Source organism: Manis pentadactyla, chromosome 4 (genome assembly GCF_030020395.1).
Source record: "Manis pentadactyla isolate mManPen7 chromosome 4, mManPen7.hap1, whole genome shotgun sequence".
Lineage (NCBI taxonomy): Eukaryota > Metazoa > Chordata > Mammalia > Pholidota > Manidae > Manis > Manis pentadactyla.
The window spans coordinates 37,170,243-37,189,316 of NC_080022.1; the positions used below are offsets into that span (position 1 = coordinate 37,170,243).

The following is a 19,074-nucleotide window of genomic DNA, read 5'->3' on the forward strand; positions in this document are numbered from 1 at the left end:
CCTCGCCTCTCTCTCTCTTGGGTCTCTTCATCATGCTGCTCCTCAGGCCTGCGAGCACAGGCCAGGCAGGGGGCCTAGGGCCTGTCCACCACGACCCCCAGGACCACAGCCTCCCCACAATTGCTACCCTGCCTCAGGACTCAGTCTTGCCACCCTCACTGCCCAGGGACCTCCTTGTCCTGGGCCTGGGAGAGGCGCATGTAGAGTCTTCCAAGAGCTGAAGAGCTTCCCTCCAGGCCAGAGTGTGGTCCCCACGCGTGGTCATGCCTTTGCCCTCCCAGCTGCAGTTGGAAGCTTTGTAGGATGGAGGCAGCCAAGATCAGAGTGTGCTGGGATGAGCAAGGCTCACCCCAAGGAAGCTACTTACCTGTGTGCCCCTTGAGTTCCCTTCTTGGCACATCTGTTTTCCTTAATATTAATCACCTTCTAATTAACTGTATCAACACTACAATCAAGATGGTTGTATGTGTCTCTATGTTTACTGTCTCCCTGCTAGAATTTAAGCAACACAAGAACAGGGACCTTTTCTTCACTGCTGGATCCCTAGTACCTAGGATAATACCTGACCCATTGTACAGCTCAATAAATATTTGTTAAATGAATCAAAGGAGTAGTACTCCATTGGAAAGGCTACCTGATCTACTGAGGCCCCCGATGATTCAATAGTCCATGTGCAGAGGCCTCCCCAGAACCCAGAGTCCCTACCTCTGAACAGCAGCCCCATTCCTGAGCCTCCCCTCACTACTCCCAGAGTCTCAGCCTCTGTCCCTGGGCCCACATGAGACCTGCACCCATAATCTTCAAGTGCCAGGCCTCAGAGCTGCAGCCTCCACTGAGTCATCAGGGAACCTGAGACCCTCCTCAGCTGAGAACTTTATCTGTCTGGAACCTATGATAAGAGAAACTGCCCCAGCCATGGGACCTGAACCTAATACACAGAAAGGACTCTCTACGGGTGGCCCCAAGCCAAAAGTGTGGGTGCATAATGCTTAGAAGAAAGAGGTCCCCTGCAGTGAGGCCTGGCAGAAGGGAAAGAATGGAAAGCCTAAGGGGGAAGCCTCAGGGTAGAGGGTGGGATCCCACCCTGAAAGACCCGCTGAGCCTTGGAGGGTCCCCCATTTCAGGAGGGACAGGTTCTTGCCATGACTTTCCTTTTTGTGTTCCAACTCTCAGGCCCAGGGGTGCAGCATGCAAGTATAGTAGAGTCCAGGCCCCTTTGTAAAACTTTTATTTAGAAATCTTCCCAATAGATCCTTATATATATACACACACACATCATCACCACATGGAGTTTTGTTGCTAAAGAGTCACACGCCCACAGTGTTGGCCTCTGGGCTGTACAAAGGTCAAGGTACCTGGAGCGGCTACTCCTCTTCTGCAGAAAAATGCAGAGACCAACGCAATTTATCACGTACAGTACAACATTGACGGAAAGTGCTGGGCCCGCCCACAGGAACAATGCGCTATGTACACGGGCAGGGGGCAAGCCTTCGGCAGGGGGCGACGTACCATTGAAATCACAAGTACGACTAGGCCTCCCCCAAAGGCCGAGATAGTTGCTGACTGACAACAGATGCTGTGCCCTTGGCTCTCGGAAAAGGATAAAGGTTGTACCATCTCATCATTTGCCACTACAAATAAAAGGATGTGAATTTTTCTTAAAAGATGTGATTCCCTCCAGTCATTATGGTCATCTTTATTCTCATGTTTTTTACCTTTATGTTTTCTCTTTTGTACACGTACTATTCTTGGAATGCTGCCATTTCTTCATGAGTGGGAAAAAGCAGAGAAAGAAGGGTGTGGTAGGAGGGGAGGTGTCGGAAATGAAAATAAAAATTATGGAGCTACTCTAGTTCTTAAGACATGAAGCATGGCCCATGCCTACCCAGGCCCACTTGGGGCAGCTTTATTACATTTTACATATTCTGCCCATGTCCCGTATCTCTTTGCTAGTCTCACTCCTATGCCTTGCCCTGGAATGAGATGAAAATGAAGTCCATCTAGAGAATTGAGTACTATCTAGATAACTTAGGTGAAAGTGGCTTAGAACCTAAATTACCCAAAGGCTGTACAGTCAGGCAGATGGGCCCACTGTCCAGGACCTGGACTCGGGTGGGAAACCACACTGGGAATTATATTTTATTGAGGGCAACAGAGTTCTTTCTGATCTCAAACGCTTCTACTTTCATGATGCCTCTCAGTTCACACCACAGCCCTAGGAGACAGGCCAAGCCAGGGTGTTTATGAGAAATGGACATTCAGAGAGAGAACTCATCCAGGTCTCTCTGCAAGTCTGAGGAAAGAGAGCCAGAAGCTTGCGTTCCTGATAGAATGTGTGATCATCTCCTATAACTTATCTACCCATCCGCATAGGGACCACTTTACACTCCCAAGTCAGATTAATCCACTGGAAGCAAACAGAGCGGTACAGGACCTTGGACAAATGCTCCATCTTTAGAGAGATGGGATTTTTCCCAGGAGCTTCCAAGTATTGGAACAGAATCAATCCCAGTGTTATAAAAATATAATGTTGAGAGGCTAGAATGAGACAGAGAGTCAGAGGGCTACAAATGTTAACCATGTTGCCCCCAGTGTCATAGACTGAACCTCACAACTTAAAAGGAAGATGGCGGGGGGATTGTTCCCTCCCTGCTGATGGCTGTACTTGAGGCTCCACCACCGTGAGGGCAAGCCATCAGGCTGAAACCCAAAATGCGTGAGGGCCTTTAGCAAAAGTCACAGCAATGGTTTTTCTGCATCACTCTGAAAGGAGCAGGGCCATTTAGAATTGCTTTTCCTCTGGCCTCAGAAGCACAGCCTAGTGGGGGATGGCTGGTCGACTTGAGGGTAAACTGACAGGTGAGCTGGACTTGTGTGCAGTCTGTTCCATGGACTTGGGATGCAGTTACAGGCAAGCCTAGCCTTAAGAAAACCACATCCTACCATAACAGGGGGCAGCAGTCCATTCTACGAAAGGATCTTTGCTTTACAAAAGGATTTGCAGTAGTATCCCTTTAAAAGATGAAGGGAAAGGATTTGATTTACAAAAACTTCATGTACAACTTTTGGAGGAGGTGCTCCTGTTGCTTTAAGCCAGCCTCCCATACACACTCTTGATTACTGAAAGCTGCACAACCAAGGGGTGTTTAAGATTCTGCTAAGGGAATGGGCATGTGTTTCAGTCTCAGCCAGGGCCTGGTCTCTGAATTGGATTTCCCATGCCCTACAAGTGGGGCTGATCCTGGGTCATATCAAGACCTGAAGATCCCACCAATAACAGATGTCAAGCAAAACTCCCAAATGCCAGGAATTCACAGGACAGTGTTTGTGCTCAGTTTGGTTCAGAACAAAGACCTGACCATTAGCAAACAGGCATCCTGCAGCAGGGAGTGTTTCTGAGCATCTATGAGAAGCACAGATGGGGCTGCACATATACTCTGAGCACCAACATATGCCCACCAGCATCCTGGCATTTGCTCACCACATGAACAGTCATGTGTAGCTGAGAATACACACAGGTAGTTCTGAGACACCACCAGCATTTGAAGCCCACATGCCCCAAACAGCTCTTGCTCAATTTTACCCTAATCATTTTCCTGTTCTCTGCCTTCACACAAGGCCCAACAGGGGACACTCACAGCTGCAGACTTGGTCCCCAAAGCCACAAGGATTAGGGAGGCAAGACTTGTTGGGGAGAAAGCAGAGCTTTTATCCCCAGGGCAAGAAATAAGGGCTACTGGGCTTTTTGACCTTCTGGCCCAGCTAGTCGAGAGCAGGCTGTCCACTGGCCATCTTCTTCAACCAGGCCCTGAAGAAGGCACCTCAAGGCTTGTGACTCTCTGCAGCAGCTGGCAAGCTGGGTGGACCAACACAGGCCTGGGTGAAGATGGGGCTCACCCACAGATGGGAAGCTTTTGGGTACCTACACATTTGGACAGAGTGGCCACAAGAGCCACCCCAGCCAGCTTGGGAGGGGCTAAAGGCAAGGCAGAGGCTGCCGGATGCCTCAGGTGAGAGCTGACAATCCCAGGCCTCAGCAAGGACTAGGCTTCCAAGCTCTGGGCCAAAAGCAGCGCCTCTCAGGCCTCTTGAAAAGTCTTAGGGAGTTGGGGGAGGAGGAAGACCGTGCCATCTTCATAAAAAGTACCTACCACTTTGCTCCATTTTCTGTTCTCCTACTGAGGCAGGAAGCAGGAAAGTCAGCCCTGGGCCAGTGGGGGCCTCCCAAAGTTCAGACATCAAGGAAAGCTCGTCAAGTCCATTGCCCTGCTGCAGAGCTGCCCAGTTCCCACCCCACCTGCCCTGAAGCCCATGGTCCCAGAGGCTGCAGGGCACCCTCCTGGCTGGTCCTGAGTGGCCCTGGGCCCATCACCGAGGGCCGGCTCCATCAGTGGTGGGCAGCATGGCAGGGTGGAGGCTGCGGGCCGTGTGCTTGGGCACTGGCTCTTCTGTGTAGCTGTCTGGACTGGCTGCCCCATCCAGGGAGCTGCCGCAACTGGAGTTGGGGGAGAGTACATCCTGCAGGAGGTCGTCTGGAGGTGCGCCGCCCCCGCCCCCCCCACCCACTGCACCAGACCCCACCACAGGGTCCTTGCCAGGCTTGACCCGCTGGGTGCCCTCCTCCTCCTGGTCATTGAGCAGCTTGGCCAGGAAGTTGATGTACTTCATGGCCAGGCGGAGGATCTCATTCTTGCTGAGCTTCTTGTCAGGAGGATGCGTGGGGATCAGCTTACGGAGCTCAGCGAAGGCTCCATTCACATTCTGCTGCCGCCATCGCTCCCGGCTGTTGGTGAAGATGCGCCGCACAACTTTGGTGTGGGGACCTGGAAAGCAGGAGAACGAGGGTTAGAAAAATGGGTGGGGGTGCCCCAAGGCATCTTGTCCTGTGGGTGAGGAGAGAAACCATCCTTTATTTCTTTTACTTAGAAAACCCTTACTCATCCATCAAAACCTAGTTCATCTGCTTCCCCTCTCAGAGGACTCCCTCAGCCTCTCCAGACAGATTTCACCAACTTCCATGCCCTACAAGCCCTTGAGTTTCATCGCTCTTGGTCATTACTGTATGTTTCTATACTTGTCTCTGTCTCTGGGCTGTGAGACATTTAAGGATAAGGACCATATATCATTCATTCATTCATTCATTCACTTGTGCCAAGAGGCCAGAGAACATTAGTCAGAAAGACAAATGCAAAAGCCAGAAGTTCAGGGTTCAATTCCCATCACTCACTAGATAGTGACTCTGGGCACACTGCTTAAACATTGCTTAAACTCTCTGTGCCTTTGCTTCATCATCTGTAAATTGAAGATAATATGAGTAACTCAAGTCATAAGTTCTTGTCACATGGATTTATCAACTAACATTGGTACAGTATTTAAGACAATACTTGATTCAGATAAAACATTCAATAACTGTTAGCTATTATTATCCATTCATCAGACACATCCAACAACCAGGTGCTGAGCTAGGCACTAAGAAATAATGGTGAACAAAGCAGACAGGGTCGCTGCTCTCATGGAGTCCACATTTTAAAGGGGATGATAGACGATGAACAAGTAGCAAACAAACAAATGGGAGGCCGAATGTAAATAAAAGATGGAGAGGAGCTACTGTGTTTAGCTGAGGTATGCAGGGATCTCCTTTTGGAGGGAGTGACATCTATAAGGTAAGAATCTAAGGCTGAAGCAGAGCCAGCCAAGCACAGGAAGGGAAGAGGTACAGCATGTGCAAAGGTGGCCAGTACTGGCTAGATTAGTGTGAGTGAGATCAGCATAGGATGAGTCCAGATCCCTTAGGCCCTGCACTAAGGTGTGTAGATTTTATTTAAAGGGTAAAGGAAAGCAGAGTAGGGACTGATTATGCTGGCATGTGGGGGAATGGAGGAAAGAGCAGAAACCAGAGGGAAAAGGACCCACTTTGGGGGCTCACACCCCCAGCAGGGTAGTAGAGAGACGCTATAGCCAGGCACAGTCCTAGGCTCTTGGTGGGTGTCCAAGGGCTGCCTCGGTCTCTCCATGTCTACAATGCAAGACTTGACCAATATTCACTAGTGTGCATGTACTAACTTGCAGAGCAGTGGCAGACAGGGCATGCATGTATGAGCACTTATTGTGTGCAAAGCATGGCACTAAATGTCCAAGCCTGACCTGAGATTTCCAAAGCCAGGTAAGACAGGAGGGCCCTGCTGGTCTCCTGAGGTCCTGAGCTGAGGCTACTTCCCTCCCTAATGCAGGCGCAGAGCCGGGCTCCTGGCAGCCTCAGAAAGCTCTACACACTGCAGGAACTGCCAGCTCTGGGATATCTGTTTGCCCTCTTCTGAAGACCCTTGGTACCAGACCTTAGAAAGTGGAAACTTGGGCAGGGGGCTCAAGGCATCACCTAAGTCCCACCACTCATTTCACAGTTAAGGAGCCTAAGACCCAGACAGGGGCACACCTTACCCTTGAATTCAGTCTGTGCTCCGGTTCATTCATGCTGACACTTTCTGCTTGATCGGCTCTCTTCCCTCTTCTATACATGCGTGCACACGCACCACATTTCCCCAGGGAAGAACACTCATCCCTGCACACAGTGCCTCTGAGGCCGTCTTTCCAAACCCCACAGGCCCCAGCCCAGCTGACTCTGCCAAAACCTGGACCAAGGCTGGGAAAAACAGCACACCTGCTGTGCAGCCCTGCCCTGGGCCGCCTCAGAATAAGTGACAAGCTCCTCTTCGGCCTCTGGGCCAGACAACGGGGAGGCCCTCAGCTGTGACCTGGGGAGGATCATCCCTGTTCATGGGTAATGCTGATGATCTGGAAGGAACTCCTAGGTGGGGAGGAGGCATTACAACTGCTACCATAGCTAGAGCTAGACAGACTCCAAAGGAGCTCCTATGCTGAGCCAGGTTCTAACAGGCTTTACCCCACTGTGCTCTTTCAACCATATTTGAGGAAGCTATTATCCTCTCTACTTTACAAATGAGGAAACTGAGGACCGGAAAAGTTCGGCAACAGGAATCCACACCAAATCCTGACTTTAGGCCTTGCATTAGTTTCACTTCTACGGACTCTTTTTGGTTAAATCTCTGATTTCAAAGTCCCCAGGACTTCCCTGCACCCTACCACACACACTCTCCCCCTGACCTCCCTCTTTGCCTATTCTCCTCTGGCTCCTCCCTGCAGAACTAGCCACCTCTCTACAACCTTCCTCTTTCCTGAGTCAGTCCATCCCTCTACATCCTCTGCCTCTTTCTGGCCAGGCACTGAGTCAGGTGCCCAGTGAATATTGGTAACTTTCATGGCTGATGGCTTCCCTCCACTCCTGTACTCGTGCCAAACCATTTCCCCCTTGTCCCCTCTCCTCCGTCCTCTCCTCTGTGCCTGAACTTCCTTGCCTCTGTCCTTTGTAGAAAATGTCTCCTCCCTGGGAACTTCTGGGCTGGTCCTGCCTGTTTGCTGTTGGGTGCACCCACCTCCCCTCTCCGGCCTGGCAGCACTGACACCCCATCACTCCTCCTCTTGGCCCTACACCCAGCATGGTCAGGCCCTTTGAGGTCTGCTCCATGTCAAGCTCTAGACCCCTCCTCTCCAGACCACCACACAGGGATCCCTTCCATAAGCTCCAGCTCAGAACACATCCCTCCCACTGGCCCCATGCATAAATTCCAGTCTGGCTCCAAGGTCCTGAGGATGCCCTTCCTACAGAAACCCCAGGCCTCAGCAAGGCTGAAGTACTAGATTTGCTCCAAGTCCCTCAGCTATGAAGAGCCTGCTCTCCTGCCCCCTTGTGCTGGGCCCCATCTACTGCATCAGGTCAGCCTTGGGAAAAGGAAAGGGTACTCCAAATTTGCCACTCCCCAGGTTCAGGGCCAGAGACTACTCAGGTAATTTACAATAGCAGCGCTGAGGCCCTCCTGGGGGAAGCGGCTTGGGCATAGGGGTGGGCAGGGTAAAATCTATGATGTCAGAAAGGGAACTCCCGGTCTTAGCCCCAAGTGTGGAATGGGACGAGAGGGCCCCACACTGTACGCGCCTGGGGTGAGACCCTTAAATGTACAATTCCAGAAAGGAACCAGACTCCAAACGTGAAGGAGAACTTGGGAAGAGATGCAAGGAATCCCCACTCCACAATGTGTCCTCACCCCTTGACCCCTCTTCCTAGGACTGTGAATGTGGTTCCCCCAGCCCCACCCATGACTTGCCCTGGGGCCAGGTCAGGTGCAAGGTGAGAACTCTACCAGTTTGGGGCTCCAAGGTAGCCAGCTCATCTATGTGAGACACCTTTGGAGTACTCCCGGATGACCCCTCCTTCTGGGGCTCTAACCAGAGTGAAGGGTGAATACAAAGGAAGATACAGGTAGACTCACCCTCAGTAATCTCCATCTCATAAGGGGAAGGTCTCCTCTTCACTCGGTTGTTGGTGGTGAACATAGGGAAAGCATCTGGCTCCCCAAAGAAACCACTGTGGGAGGGAGCAGGCAGATCATATGCAGGGTGGAGGGGAGAGAGAGGCTCCTTAGCAATCATTCCCACATGTTCTTCAGCCCCCACCCTGGAAAAATAAGGGCAACCCTGGTGCCTTCACACCTCAACCGGGGATAGAAAGAACTGAAACATACACACATGCACACACAAACGCACACACACAGAATGCCCCCACCCTCTCTCTGTGGTGAGACAAGCAAGGGGAGGAAGGGCATATACCCATGCACCTCTCCATGTAAACACACACACACACCACAGGCAGACATACTTCCCCCGCCAATATAAACACACAATCCAGAGACTTCCATTCCCAAACAGGTATTCCCATGGGCAGAATGGCCTTCACACCTGGTGGTGCGGAACTCCAGCACCACAAAAGGGCATGTGGTCCCCTCCCCCACAACTTCACCCACCTTCACCCCAAGCCCATGGACAGACAACAGACAGGAAACCCTGACTCACCACCACTGACAGGCCTCCCCATCACCCACTCTGGGATGTCTATAGCTTCTTTCTCCTGGTCTCCTGAAGACTCACTGACTGCCCAATAATGTCTATCCCTGCCCCATCTTCCTGTCCCCACCCCAGTCCTGCCTCCATCTTTCCACCATCTCAGTAACCCCAGCAGGGAAATGGACACATCACATGAAGGGGAGTACAGGACCCTTCCAGATAACACATTTAGGGCCAGAGGGACTCGGGCAGAGGGACTCAGGGGCAGAGGGAGGGATCCATTCCCCAGGTGGCGCAGAGATTCAGAGGAGGAAACCTGAACCACCTGAGTCCAATCTCTTACCTGTCCACTGAGGGCTGTAGCTTCCAGCATTTCAAAGAGGAGTGCATTCAGACACACTCCTGCCTGGTACTCACACATGACTTCCTCCCGCCGCCCACGCCACACACAGCACCAGCACAACCGCTTCTGCGCGCACCCAGCCTCATGCCTGCACTCCCGAAGGCGGGCGCTGCCCCTCCAAGCTTATACACACCGGTGCACGCTGCAGTCACAAGGTACCCCCACATCTGCCCGAGCGCGCCCGCGCGAGCGCACACACACACACACACTCACACAGGACTCCATTCTCACTTGCGCACGGGGCTCCCAGGGCTAGGCTTTGACTCCCATGGGTTTAAAACTAGCCTCTCTTCCGGCGCTGCAGCAGCCTAGACCCCCTCCCCCCCGGGAGGGCAGTTCCCCCGAAGTGCATAAGGGGAGCCCCGGGTGCCCGCGGCCGCCTGCCCACACCTGCCCCCCGCCCCACCCCTGACCTGCCGAGCGAGGCCAGCGGCTGGCTGAGGCTGTAGAGCAGCGCGCGGCCCTGGGCGGCGGGGGCGACCAGCGCGGGCGGGCTCAGCTGCACCATGCGGCCGTCGCCGGGCAGCTCCGCGGGGGCCGGCGCGGGGGCTGGCCCCGGAGGTCTGCACAGCTCGGTGGTGGGCACCCGATGGCGCACTTCGGCCGCCGCCGCGTCACGGCCCTTTAAGTCTCGCGCGGCACCGCCCCCACCGGCGGGGCCGCCCCCCGGGCCGCCGCGCGCGCCCAGCTCGATGACTGGGGGCTCCGGCGGGGCCGCGCGGCTCGTCTCCTTGGCGACGCCGTTCAGCAGGACCAGGTGCGGGGGGGCCATGCGGGCCTCGGCCGCGTCCCGTCCCTCTAGCGGGGGGTCACTGCGTGCCCCCTCGCTTGGCGGCCGCTCCGTCATCCTGCGGGCAGACAGACAGACAAGCGGATGCCCGCTCTGACAACCGCCCGCAGCCCAGCGACGCGGAGTAGGCTACAGAGAGAAAAACTCACGCACAGGATGTGAGAAAAAGCGGACAAACTTAGCGCCACGTGGGCACACGCCTGCCCTCCGGGCCTGAAGACGGGGGTGGTGCTGGGGTGGGATGCAAAGGGGTCCCTGGCTTGGGGGAAGAGGGGAGGATACCTGGGAGACACAGAGACCGAGGGCCAAGAGAGCAGAAATAGAGAAAAACGACAGAGATACTGGAGGAAAAGGAATACAGGCTGCGAAAGAAAAACAGAAGGGAGAAAAGGAGGAAGGAAATGTAGAAAGAGGCGAAAAAGAAATATCACCCGTCTCCCTTCTCAGGCCGCAAGGGAAGAGGAGGGAACAAATCCCTGACCGTGTTCTTCCCGCCCCTCTTTTGGTTTTGGCGGGGAATCTGTAAAGAGGAGGTGGGCTGCTTTTCCAACCTCCCTTGCCTCTCAGCAATCCGCACCCCCAGCCTACCGCCACACACACCCAGAAACCTGGTTGGGGTGTGCGTAGGGAATTTAGGGAATGGTGGCCGCAGGGCCTGGGGTCCACTCCGCCAGAGTTGGGAGAGAATTATCAGGAGGAACCAGCTCCCCTTTCAACACATATTCACCCCGCATGCCCGCGTGTCTGTCTACACTAAGCAAACCCAGCAAGTATTCTGTGCAGCCGCTGGAAACCCCAGCGGCCCTTTACTCCCACTGAGACTGGACAGGAGACCTCCAGAAGGGAAGAAGATAATATTCCTTCTGCCTAGGTGGACTTGGAAGTGAGGTGCATCCCGAAGGGAGGCCTGGCTGAGGCAATATAGAGCTCTAGCATTCAATAGATGAGTCCACTGAAGGCTGGGCTCCCATAGACGGTGGGAAGGGGTATCATGAAGGCCCTTGAACTCTTCCAGCAATCCCCCACGCCCCCTCCCGCCTCCACGTTCTCCGTTGGGCAATGGGAGGAATACCTCATTTATGCATTTAGAAGCACTGTGCAAATGCTCAAATAAACATTATTAGTGATGCGGAGGCTGGGAACCGCCTTCCCCAAGGTCACACCCACCTGTGTGCCACAGAGAGGGGACCAGAACCCTGGTATCGCTCTGTCTGCACTATCCTCGCATATATACGCCTGAGCCAGGACACTCCTCTCCGCAGAGGCTCCTGTTCCTACTAGCGCTCACTCGGGTTCTTCCATCACCCTACTTTGATGCCGATGGAGCCAGGCCCCCCCAAGAACGAAAACAGAAAAACTATGAGACTGGTCCAGGGTTTAGGGATGCTTGTGAATTGTTTAAATTTAAAATAAAAATATAGTAAACTCAACAGGCTTCAGAAGATGTTCAAAGTAAGGTTTCTGCTCTCCAAATTACATAATTGGGATCTTTTATAGCAGAAAATAAATACACAAATATCCAAGTCAGCCCGAAGCAGAATCCATCTAATCACTCGTGGCGGCCATTGAGCTCCCCTTCTGCCACTGCACCAGAGTTGGCCTGGGAACCGTCATCTCACCGCAGAACAGAGACTGGACTTTCTGAAACCTCCAAAGGAGCTCAGCTCCGTTGCTGTCAGGTACATAAGTGGATGGAGGCTTGCCATTCAGAATGCACTCCTGCCCTGGGTTTGCCAGCACCACCGGCTCAGCCTGAGAACAACAAAATTCCCCAAGACCCAAGATGCATAAGCTGCAAAGGCAGTGGGTCCGCAATGCTTCACTGGAAGCGAGTTTACAATTATGGCGGAAACAATAGAGCTGTATCGCCAGAGTGGGACCGCCAAGACACTGCAGCCACAAGAAATGCACCAGAGTTATACCAATGGGTCCTCCGGCCTCCCTTAAAGCAGAGAAATGTACCATCCTTCGGTGAAATAGACAAGTCCCAAGGTGCTGGCTCCCTACCTTACTGTCCCCACGCACAGCTGTGCTCCCAGTGACACGTGCTTCAGCCCCAGCTTCTAACCGAGTGATAAACGGTAGGCACTGCAATCACCAGACTGAGCTCAAGCTCTCATGATGACACATTTATACCTTCTGATTAATTCCACAGCTCCATGTAGGAGCCGATGCCCGAGGAGCAAGAAGAGTATACATTTATGATGAGTTGACCCTGGCCTCAAGTGCCCTCACCAGACGACTATAAATATCTATATTTCCAAGGCTCCCCGTGAAAAACCTATGATTGGTTCCCAGGGCCTGCGGCCGACCTCACTCCACCCCTCCGGGACCTCAGGAAAACCCGGCAGGCCTCTTCTGCAACCAGGATCACCCAGCCAGGGTCCACACACCAGAGAAGCCACCAGAGGATTCACGAGTACATGGATTGTTGGTTGTAAGTGTCTAAACCCCATTACTTGGCTTTGGTTAAGATCACTGAAAGGGAAGCCTGAGTGCTATTTATCTGTTTGTATTTATTTGGGGAAGATGAAGAAGGGGGAGAGGTTTCCAATTGAATCGCACTAGAGTGTGTGGCCAAGACCCAACTTGTAGCCCCCAACACTGTATCCCCATCTCCTATTCCCAGACCACAGGAACATTTCCGGAAGTGCCTCAAACAAAACGGGATCCCTGGAGCTCCTGGGGAGTAGGCACCAACTGGATCTCAGGAGGCTCCCAATTCCTGGTAGGGAGAATTTCTTATATGAAAACAACCTCCACTGTTCCCCTGGGCTAGAGCCACCACCTTAGACTTCACCTCCAGTCCCTCACACTGCACCCACACACCCATACGATTCCCTGGGGAGCTCCACGCCCTGCACAAGAACCAAAATCCCGAGTGAACAGGACCATTTCCCCTGCAGCTCAGGGAATGGAGGGGTGTTCCAGCGAGGCCCCGCCCTAGGCCTTAGGCCCTGGTCAGGGCCCACCCGAGTTGGGGCTGCGCTAGCCAGGATGGCTGCGGCCTTCTTCCTGCCGGAGCCCGGGGCACACGCAGCCTGCACCACCAGGATACAGCCGCCCCAAAGTTACTAACCTTGTGAAACATCCACAGAAACAGCACCGGATGGGGGAGGCCTGGGGGACTCAGTCCAACTAGCTGTTTTTACCCAGTGTGAGAAAAGGAAAGGGCCCTGCTGGAAGCCACAGAGACCAGGCGGCCAGCGGCAGAGTCAGACCCTGGATTCCCAGTCCTCTGTTCCTCCCCAGTGTGAGACTGGACTGTCCTCAGTCCTGAGCCTCCCCCACCCCGGACCCAAACCCAAGGCTTTCCTGGACACTTTTCCACCGATACCGATATTGTCCCCCCAAAACTCACCTGGGGCATATTTAGAGACACCGGCCCCTCCGAATAGGATCTCCACTCCTCTGCAGCCCAGGAAGGGCGGGAGCCGAGGTCCAGGTTGCGGCCGAGGGTCTTTGCTTTCCCCCTTTCTCGCTGAGAGACCAGCAGTTAGGCCGCGGTGTGGTCCGGGGCGGTCTGCCGCGCCCAAAGCCAGTTTCCAGGAAAGATGGGGGTGGAGAGAAAGAGGGAGGGCGAGAGGGAGGGAGGGAGAGAGAGAAATGGGGGTCAATGGTTGGGAATTACCTCATGTCCTCGCCAACCAGCCCAGTGACTTGAGAACAGCTTTCCGCCCCCAACCTGGAGGTGTTTGAAGTCTTCCCTAACCCCATTAAAAAAGAACCGTACACCTGACCAATCAGGAATAACTATTTAGTCCAAAAACAACCACCACCCACGCAGACTGCCCGGAACATTTTCGGACCCTCCAACCCGCATGTCTGGTTCAGTGTGGACGAGTTTGTTTTCTAAGTACTGAAGTGTCTACCCGGTCTGCTCGGGAACCCGCGAGCTGCAGCCGCAGCCGCGGCCGCAAAGCAGAGCGGTCCGCAGCAGCCTCGCAAGGGTGGGTGGGGAGTTGTGTCAGAAAAAGAGAATCCAGTCTTCAGCCCCTGGTCAGTGGTATGGAACCTCCGAGGCTCCCATTCTCTCCACGACCTCCACCTGCCCACCTCCATTCCAAAGCAAAATCAGAACCCAATTCCAAAGGTTATTTTCCCGCAGGAATGGAGTCACAGCTGTACGGATCTGAGAGGATAGGGGAAGGGGCGGGATAGCTGACACGTCTACCTCCCTTCTTTTCTTCCTACTGATTAAGAAGGAAAAAAGAGGAAAAGATGGAAAGATGAATGAAAGACAGACAGAAAAAGAAAAATTCAACTATCCTAACCCTTCCCCTTAACCATCCCTACACAACGATTTTCGATTATTCGGTGTTCAGATCAGCAGAGATAGGGAAGAATTCTAATAATTTCTTGCAAGAATAAACAAAGCAAAGGGAAGGAGGGTAAAAACGAAAATAAATCTAATACTGCTTCCCTGGGTATAGAGGTAGCGAGATTTAGGTAGCTTCCCCCCCCCCCACCTTCCTGGAGCGTTTTGCTTAATTTCTTTTGCCTAAATCGGCCAGTTTATGATCACACATCGAAGTCTTGGATTAATTCCAAAGGCTTCCTTCTTTTACCCCAGATTTGGTGGAAATAATCGGAATAATTCTTCCCTGCAGTTTCAATCCAATGCGGCAGATTTTCTTTCTCCTCTTCTAATCTAAATGGGGGGATGGGTGGGAAAAGGGGGAATCCCCTGGTTCCCAATGTCTTAGGTTGGGGTTAATTTTGCTTTATGATTGAGTCTCTTTGCGGGTCCTTCTCTCCATTTTTTATCCCTACCCCCGATCCAGCGACTTAAAAAACAGAGCTGTTGGAGGGAAACCGCGCTGCTTTGTTATCACTCCAATGAAGCTAAAAGGGACACGCCGCTTCACTCTGGAACGATTATTTTAAATTAAAATAGGACAGTAATGATAATGATGATGACGACATCAGCAACCACAATAACTGCCAAAACAAAACCCTTTCTTCCGGAGGTAGGGCAGCACCGACCTAGTCCCTCAGCGGAGCCCGGCCCTGGTCACCGATGCGACGGGTACTCGACCCCTCCGGGAATGTCTCTTCCACGGGGAGGGAGTGGGAAAATGTCCCTTCCTTGGAAATGATCCCGAGGGTCCCCACCCGAGGCGCGAGGCCTGGAGAATGCGCCCATTGTCTTTTCCTGGCTCTCCCGCAGACCCCGTCAGCCGTACCCGCGAAACTGACCAGAAATAGACGAAGCCTGGGTGCGGCGGGAGCTGAAGCCTGCGGCTACCGGCTTGAAGGCGCGGGCCTCGGCGAGCGCCGCTCGGCTTCGAGCTGGAAGGCCTCCCGCTCACTAACAAACCCCTCAAACACCGCGACACGGACGGACCTCCAGACAGAGTGGCCGCCGATCGGGCTCCGTCCGCCCAACCGGGCCAGCACAGGCTTCTGAATACATCATAATTTGGAATAAAATGTGAAATCCCTCTCCCCGCCCCCTTGCTACCTCCTCAACTTGCTGCTCCATCTCCCGCTCGCCTTCCCCTCCACCCCCCAACGAGGGCAAATGCACTTCTAAAGGACACAAGCGCACCGCCACACGCCTTGTAGGGAGGACCACACAAGGTCCAGCCCCAGAGAAGGGAAGCAAAGTAAACACAACCCAGCACTGCCCCACGAGCCGACCTGGGTCCACACGATACAACGAAATCAGTCAAACGCAATCGCTCATGGACACACAACCTAACGTCGTGAGGGTCACACACGTCCAACACAACAACATAACAATCCAAACACAGTCCCAAAGTCCGCACAACCTAACACACGGAACCGGACCCGGGTCGAGAAGGCGAACAAGCATAATTATGCACAACGACGAAAACGCAGAAGGTCCTTGAGGAATCCAAATCTATAGAGCCAAGCAGCGCAGACACCATCACACTCGCACACACAACCTATCGCCGAGGCACGCTCGTGAGAAGCCAACATTGTCCACAGCTCACACACGCGCCCTCACAATCCCACCGCATGCACACAACCACGAAGAAGAAATGAAAACCAACCACCGCCTCGCGTATTTCTGTATATTGCGTAAGGAAAAAGGGGAAGGAAGGAAGAGAGACTCGGAGGCGGGAGGGGCGGCGGCGAGCGCCAGGACGTCGTGGAAGATGCCCCACCGAAAGGAACCGTGGGAAGAGGAGCGAAGGCCTCCGCGGCGAGTGCGGACCAGGAGGAGGTGGTGGTCGGGACCCCGGAGGGCTGCCGCAGGTTGCTTTCCCCTAGAAAAGGGCCGGGATGCTCACGTTCTGCCGCTTCGGGGGGACGCGCGTGGCCATTTTGAGGCCCGGCCCGGCGCCGAGCCCGCCCCGCCGGGCCCCGCCCGCGCGCCCGCTCCGCCGCGGCTCTAATCCCGCTCACGTCCCAGGCCTCGTTAGCATGGGCCGAGGCGCGCCGGGGCCGCGTGCGCCGCGGAGATAAGGCGCTGCTGCTGGTCCGCTCGCCCCCGATAAGCGCCTCGGCCATTATGGGCCAAATGATTCATTTTAATTTGGCAGTTTCACCGGAGGGAGCGGGACTGGTTGCGCGGCACTGGGCCGGCTCCGGAATGCGCGGCGAGAGAGCGGGGTGCGCTGTCTAGGACCCGGGGGCCCAAACGCATTTCTGATCCCGAGGCCTCGAGGGAACCCGGGCTCCCCACATCCTCAGTCCCTCGGCCTTCCAGACACCTTTTTTCAGTGACTTTCATCCCAGCACCCGGTCCCTGTCTCGGAAGACCACCAGGCCAGCCAACACCATCCCTCCGAACCCTTCCCGGCATTCCCTTTCCTAGACACCCAGGTTTCAATGGGCAACTCCTCTTATCCCAGAAAGCTCCTCCTGAACCCCAGCCGCCTCCCCTGGCTCTTTACTGCGTTAAAATGGAGGTTGCTTGCCTAGAATGTCAGGGAGAGAGCTCACACCTAGGGACTCTCTGGAAGCAGAAAGGATGTCAACGTAGAGATTAAAGTGCCTGCTCTATTGAGTTCCAAACTGAGCCTGGAATATTCCTCCCCCCAATAATATTTTAGACATTTAAATTTAGCCCTCTACAAATATTAATTCATTTAGTTCTCATAAACAATCCTAAGAGGTTGGTGCTATTATTATCCTCAATTTACAGATGAGAAAACTGAGGTACAGACAGTAAAAGTAACTTCCCCAATGTTGCATATCTAATGAGTGGTGGAGCCCGAGTTTGAAGCAAATTTGGCATCAGAGTCCACTGTGGAACCCAGCTCATGAGGAAGGGCAACTAGAGTTTAGTTGGAGGAAGGATCTGGGCTCAACTCATTGCAGGGAACAAGAACATACTGCGGGATAGAAATACGGGTTCTGCAACGGGTGGGAGACTGAGGCTTATCCCAGGGAGGGAATCTAGGCTCATTCTTTCATTGTGGAGTGGAAATAGCACAGATTCAAATCTTACAAGTCACTTAGCTCTAATCTCAGTTTCCTTACCTGTAAAATGGGGCAGTAATACCTACCGTACAGAGTTGTAGTGTGAATTAAATTAAATGATCTGTAAATTAAATGATCTGTAAAAGGTGGTGAGGATGATAATCTATGGAAACTCACCCAGCCCAAAGCCCAGGACATCATATGCACTTTCATGGGAATTCTAGTTATTGTTATAGAGAAGGAAATTAAGGCAGACAAGTCTACCCACCATGCCAGACTACTTTGTCCTTCCAGCAACTCTGGTTTTGAGCTCCTCTTGGAATGTGAGAACTAGGGAAAAGCCCCTTGTCTGGTCACAGACTGAGTCCCAGTCATGGACTGAGCCTATGAGTATGGCCTCCATCTGAGTCCTGGCCAATCTTTGCCTTCAGGACAACTGTTTGTGAAGGTATGGTTAATTCAGAGCAACCTGTCTGTCCCCTCTGTTCCTCCTGTTACTCTCTGGTGGAAGTCAGGGTGCCATATGGATATAGTAACTTTTATAGACTTCCATGGGAGAAGGGCCACCAATATCCTGAGAAAAAGAGTCTAATTTCTGCACTTGCCAAGAACAGCCATGCTGATTGCTAGGCAGGGAGCCTGAGAAGGGGCCTCTGTGGTCTGTTCAGCCTCATCTCTCATCCTCTCCCCGTGGCCCTGCCTCACCTACTGTTACCAAAACAAATTCCTTGCATTGTGCCTGAGTTCTGCTGGTCCTTCTGCCATATTGCCCTCCTCTCAGACCCATCCTTCAAGATTCAACCTTTCTGCCACTTCCTCCCTGAAGCCTCCCTGCTGTGGGGGTTGGCTCCATCTCTCCCTCCTTTGGTCCCCACTGCCATTGCTTGGCTGCATCTCTTATAGAAAGAGTGGGAGTCATACAATTCTGAGTTTAAAGTGCATCTCTGTCACCTTAGGGCAGAGGCCCTCCTGGACAAGTCCTGTCATGTCTCCAAGCCCCTGCGTAAAGGAGCTGGGCCCTTCTCCTATCAGAGAGCCCGGGCAGGAATGCCTCCCTGAGAAAATGATTCTGACTGAGATCTAAGAGTGGGATCTGAGGGATGGGTAGAGTGACCATAGAGAGCCTGCTGGGTGGGCCAAGGGTTAACACAGAGGGCTTTTAGGCTCATGAATGGAACAGAAAAGAGTCCAGTATGGCTGGAGCAAGCCTGCGGACAATTTAAAGGATTTGGGGTGGAACCATTTTGTTTACTTGGTTGAGGGTGGGTACAGTGTCCTATACAGGATTAGGACTGCCTTTCTGGAAAGCTCTTTGGCTGCAAGGTGCAGAAGGAGTGTAAGGAGGTGGGAAGGATGTGGGGAGACCAGGTCTGAGGTCAGTGCAGTAGTCCAGGGAAGTGGGTTGGAGCTGGACTAGGGTGCTGGCAGAAGAAATGGCAAGAGGCAGATGAAGAGGACATGTATTTAGGATACAAAACTGGATTTGTAAGAACCGGGTTTGGGGAGTGAGTGGAAGGAGCAGACACCCTCTTGGTTTCTGGATGACGGCCTTATTCCTGGATGGGGGTGA

The 19,074-nt window shown here is 53.3% G+C and overlaps 1 protein-coding gene across 4 annotated transcripts; it reads right to left on the reverse strand.

The window, feature by feature from the left end:
• Positions 1 to 1,211: 1,211 nt before the first annotated feature.
• TAL1 (TAL bHLH transcription factor 1, erythroid differentiation factor) lies at positions 1,212 to 16,624 on the reverse strand. Of its 4 annotated transcripts, none has more exons than XM_057500185.1 (5): positions 16,244 to 16,624; positions 13,471 to 13,632; positions 9,733 to 10,167; positions 8,346 to 8,440; positions 1,212 to 4,823 (listed from the first exon to the last, which is right to left on the reverse strand). In XM_057500185.1, the coding sequence occupies exons 3-5, from the start codon at positions 10,164 to 10,166 to the stop codon at positions 4,369 to 4,371; spliced, it is 984 nt and encodes a 327-aa protein (XP_057356168.1). In that variant the 5' UTR covers position 10,167; positions 13,471 to 13,632; positions 16,244 to 16,624; the 3' UTR covers positions 1,212 to 4,368. The 4 variants fall into 4 exon arrangements, with proteins under 4 accessions (XP_057356168.1, XP_036748928.2, XP_057356167.1 ...); XM_036893033.2 differs by lacking the exon at positions 16,244 to 16,624 and adding an exon at positions 15,309 to 15,448; XM_057500184.1 differs by lacking the exon at positions 16,244 to 16,624 and adding an exon at positions 15,296 to 15,435.
• Between the last annotated feature and the right edge of the window lie 2,450 nt (positions 16,625 to 19,074).

What these genes read in the sequence shown, in the direction of transcription:
- TAL1 (XM_057500185.1), bottom strand. Translation starts at nt 10,166, where the DNA reads ATGACGGAGCGGCCGCCAAGCGAGGGGGCACGCAGTGACCCCCCGCTA. An exon ending in CCGCTGGCCTCGCTCGGCAG is followed by an intron (nt 8,441 to 9,732) that starts GTCAGGGGTGGG and finishes TCCCTCCCACAG; the next exon opens with TGGTTTCTTTGGGGAGCCAG. An exon ending in TGAGATGGAGATTACTGAGG is followed by an intron (nt 4,824 to 8,345) that starts GTGAGTCTACCT and finishes CCTGCTTTCCAG; the next exon opens with GTCCCCACACCAAAGTTGTG.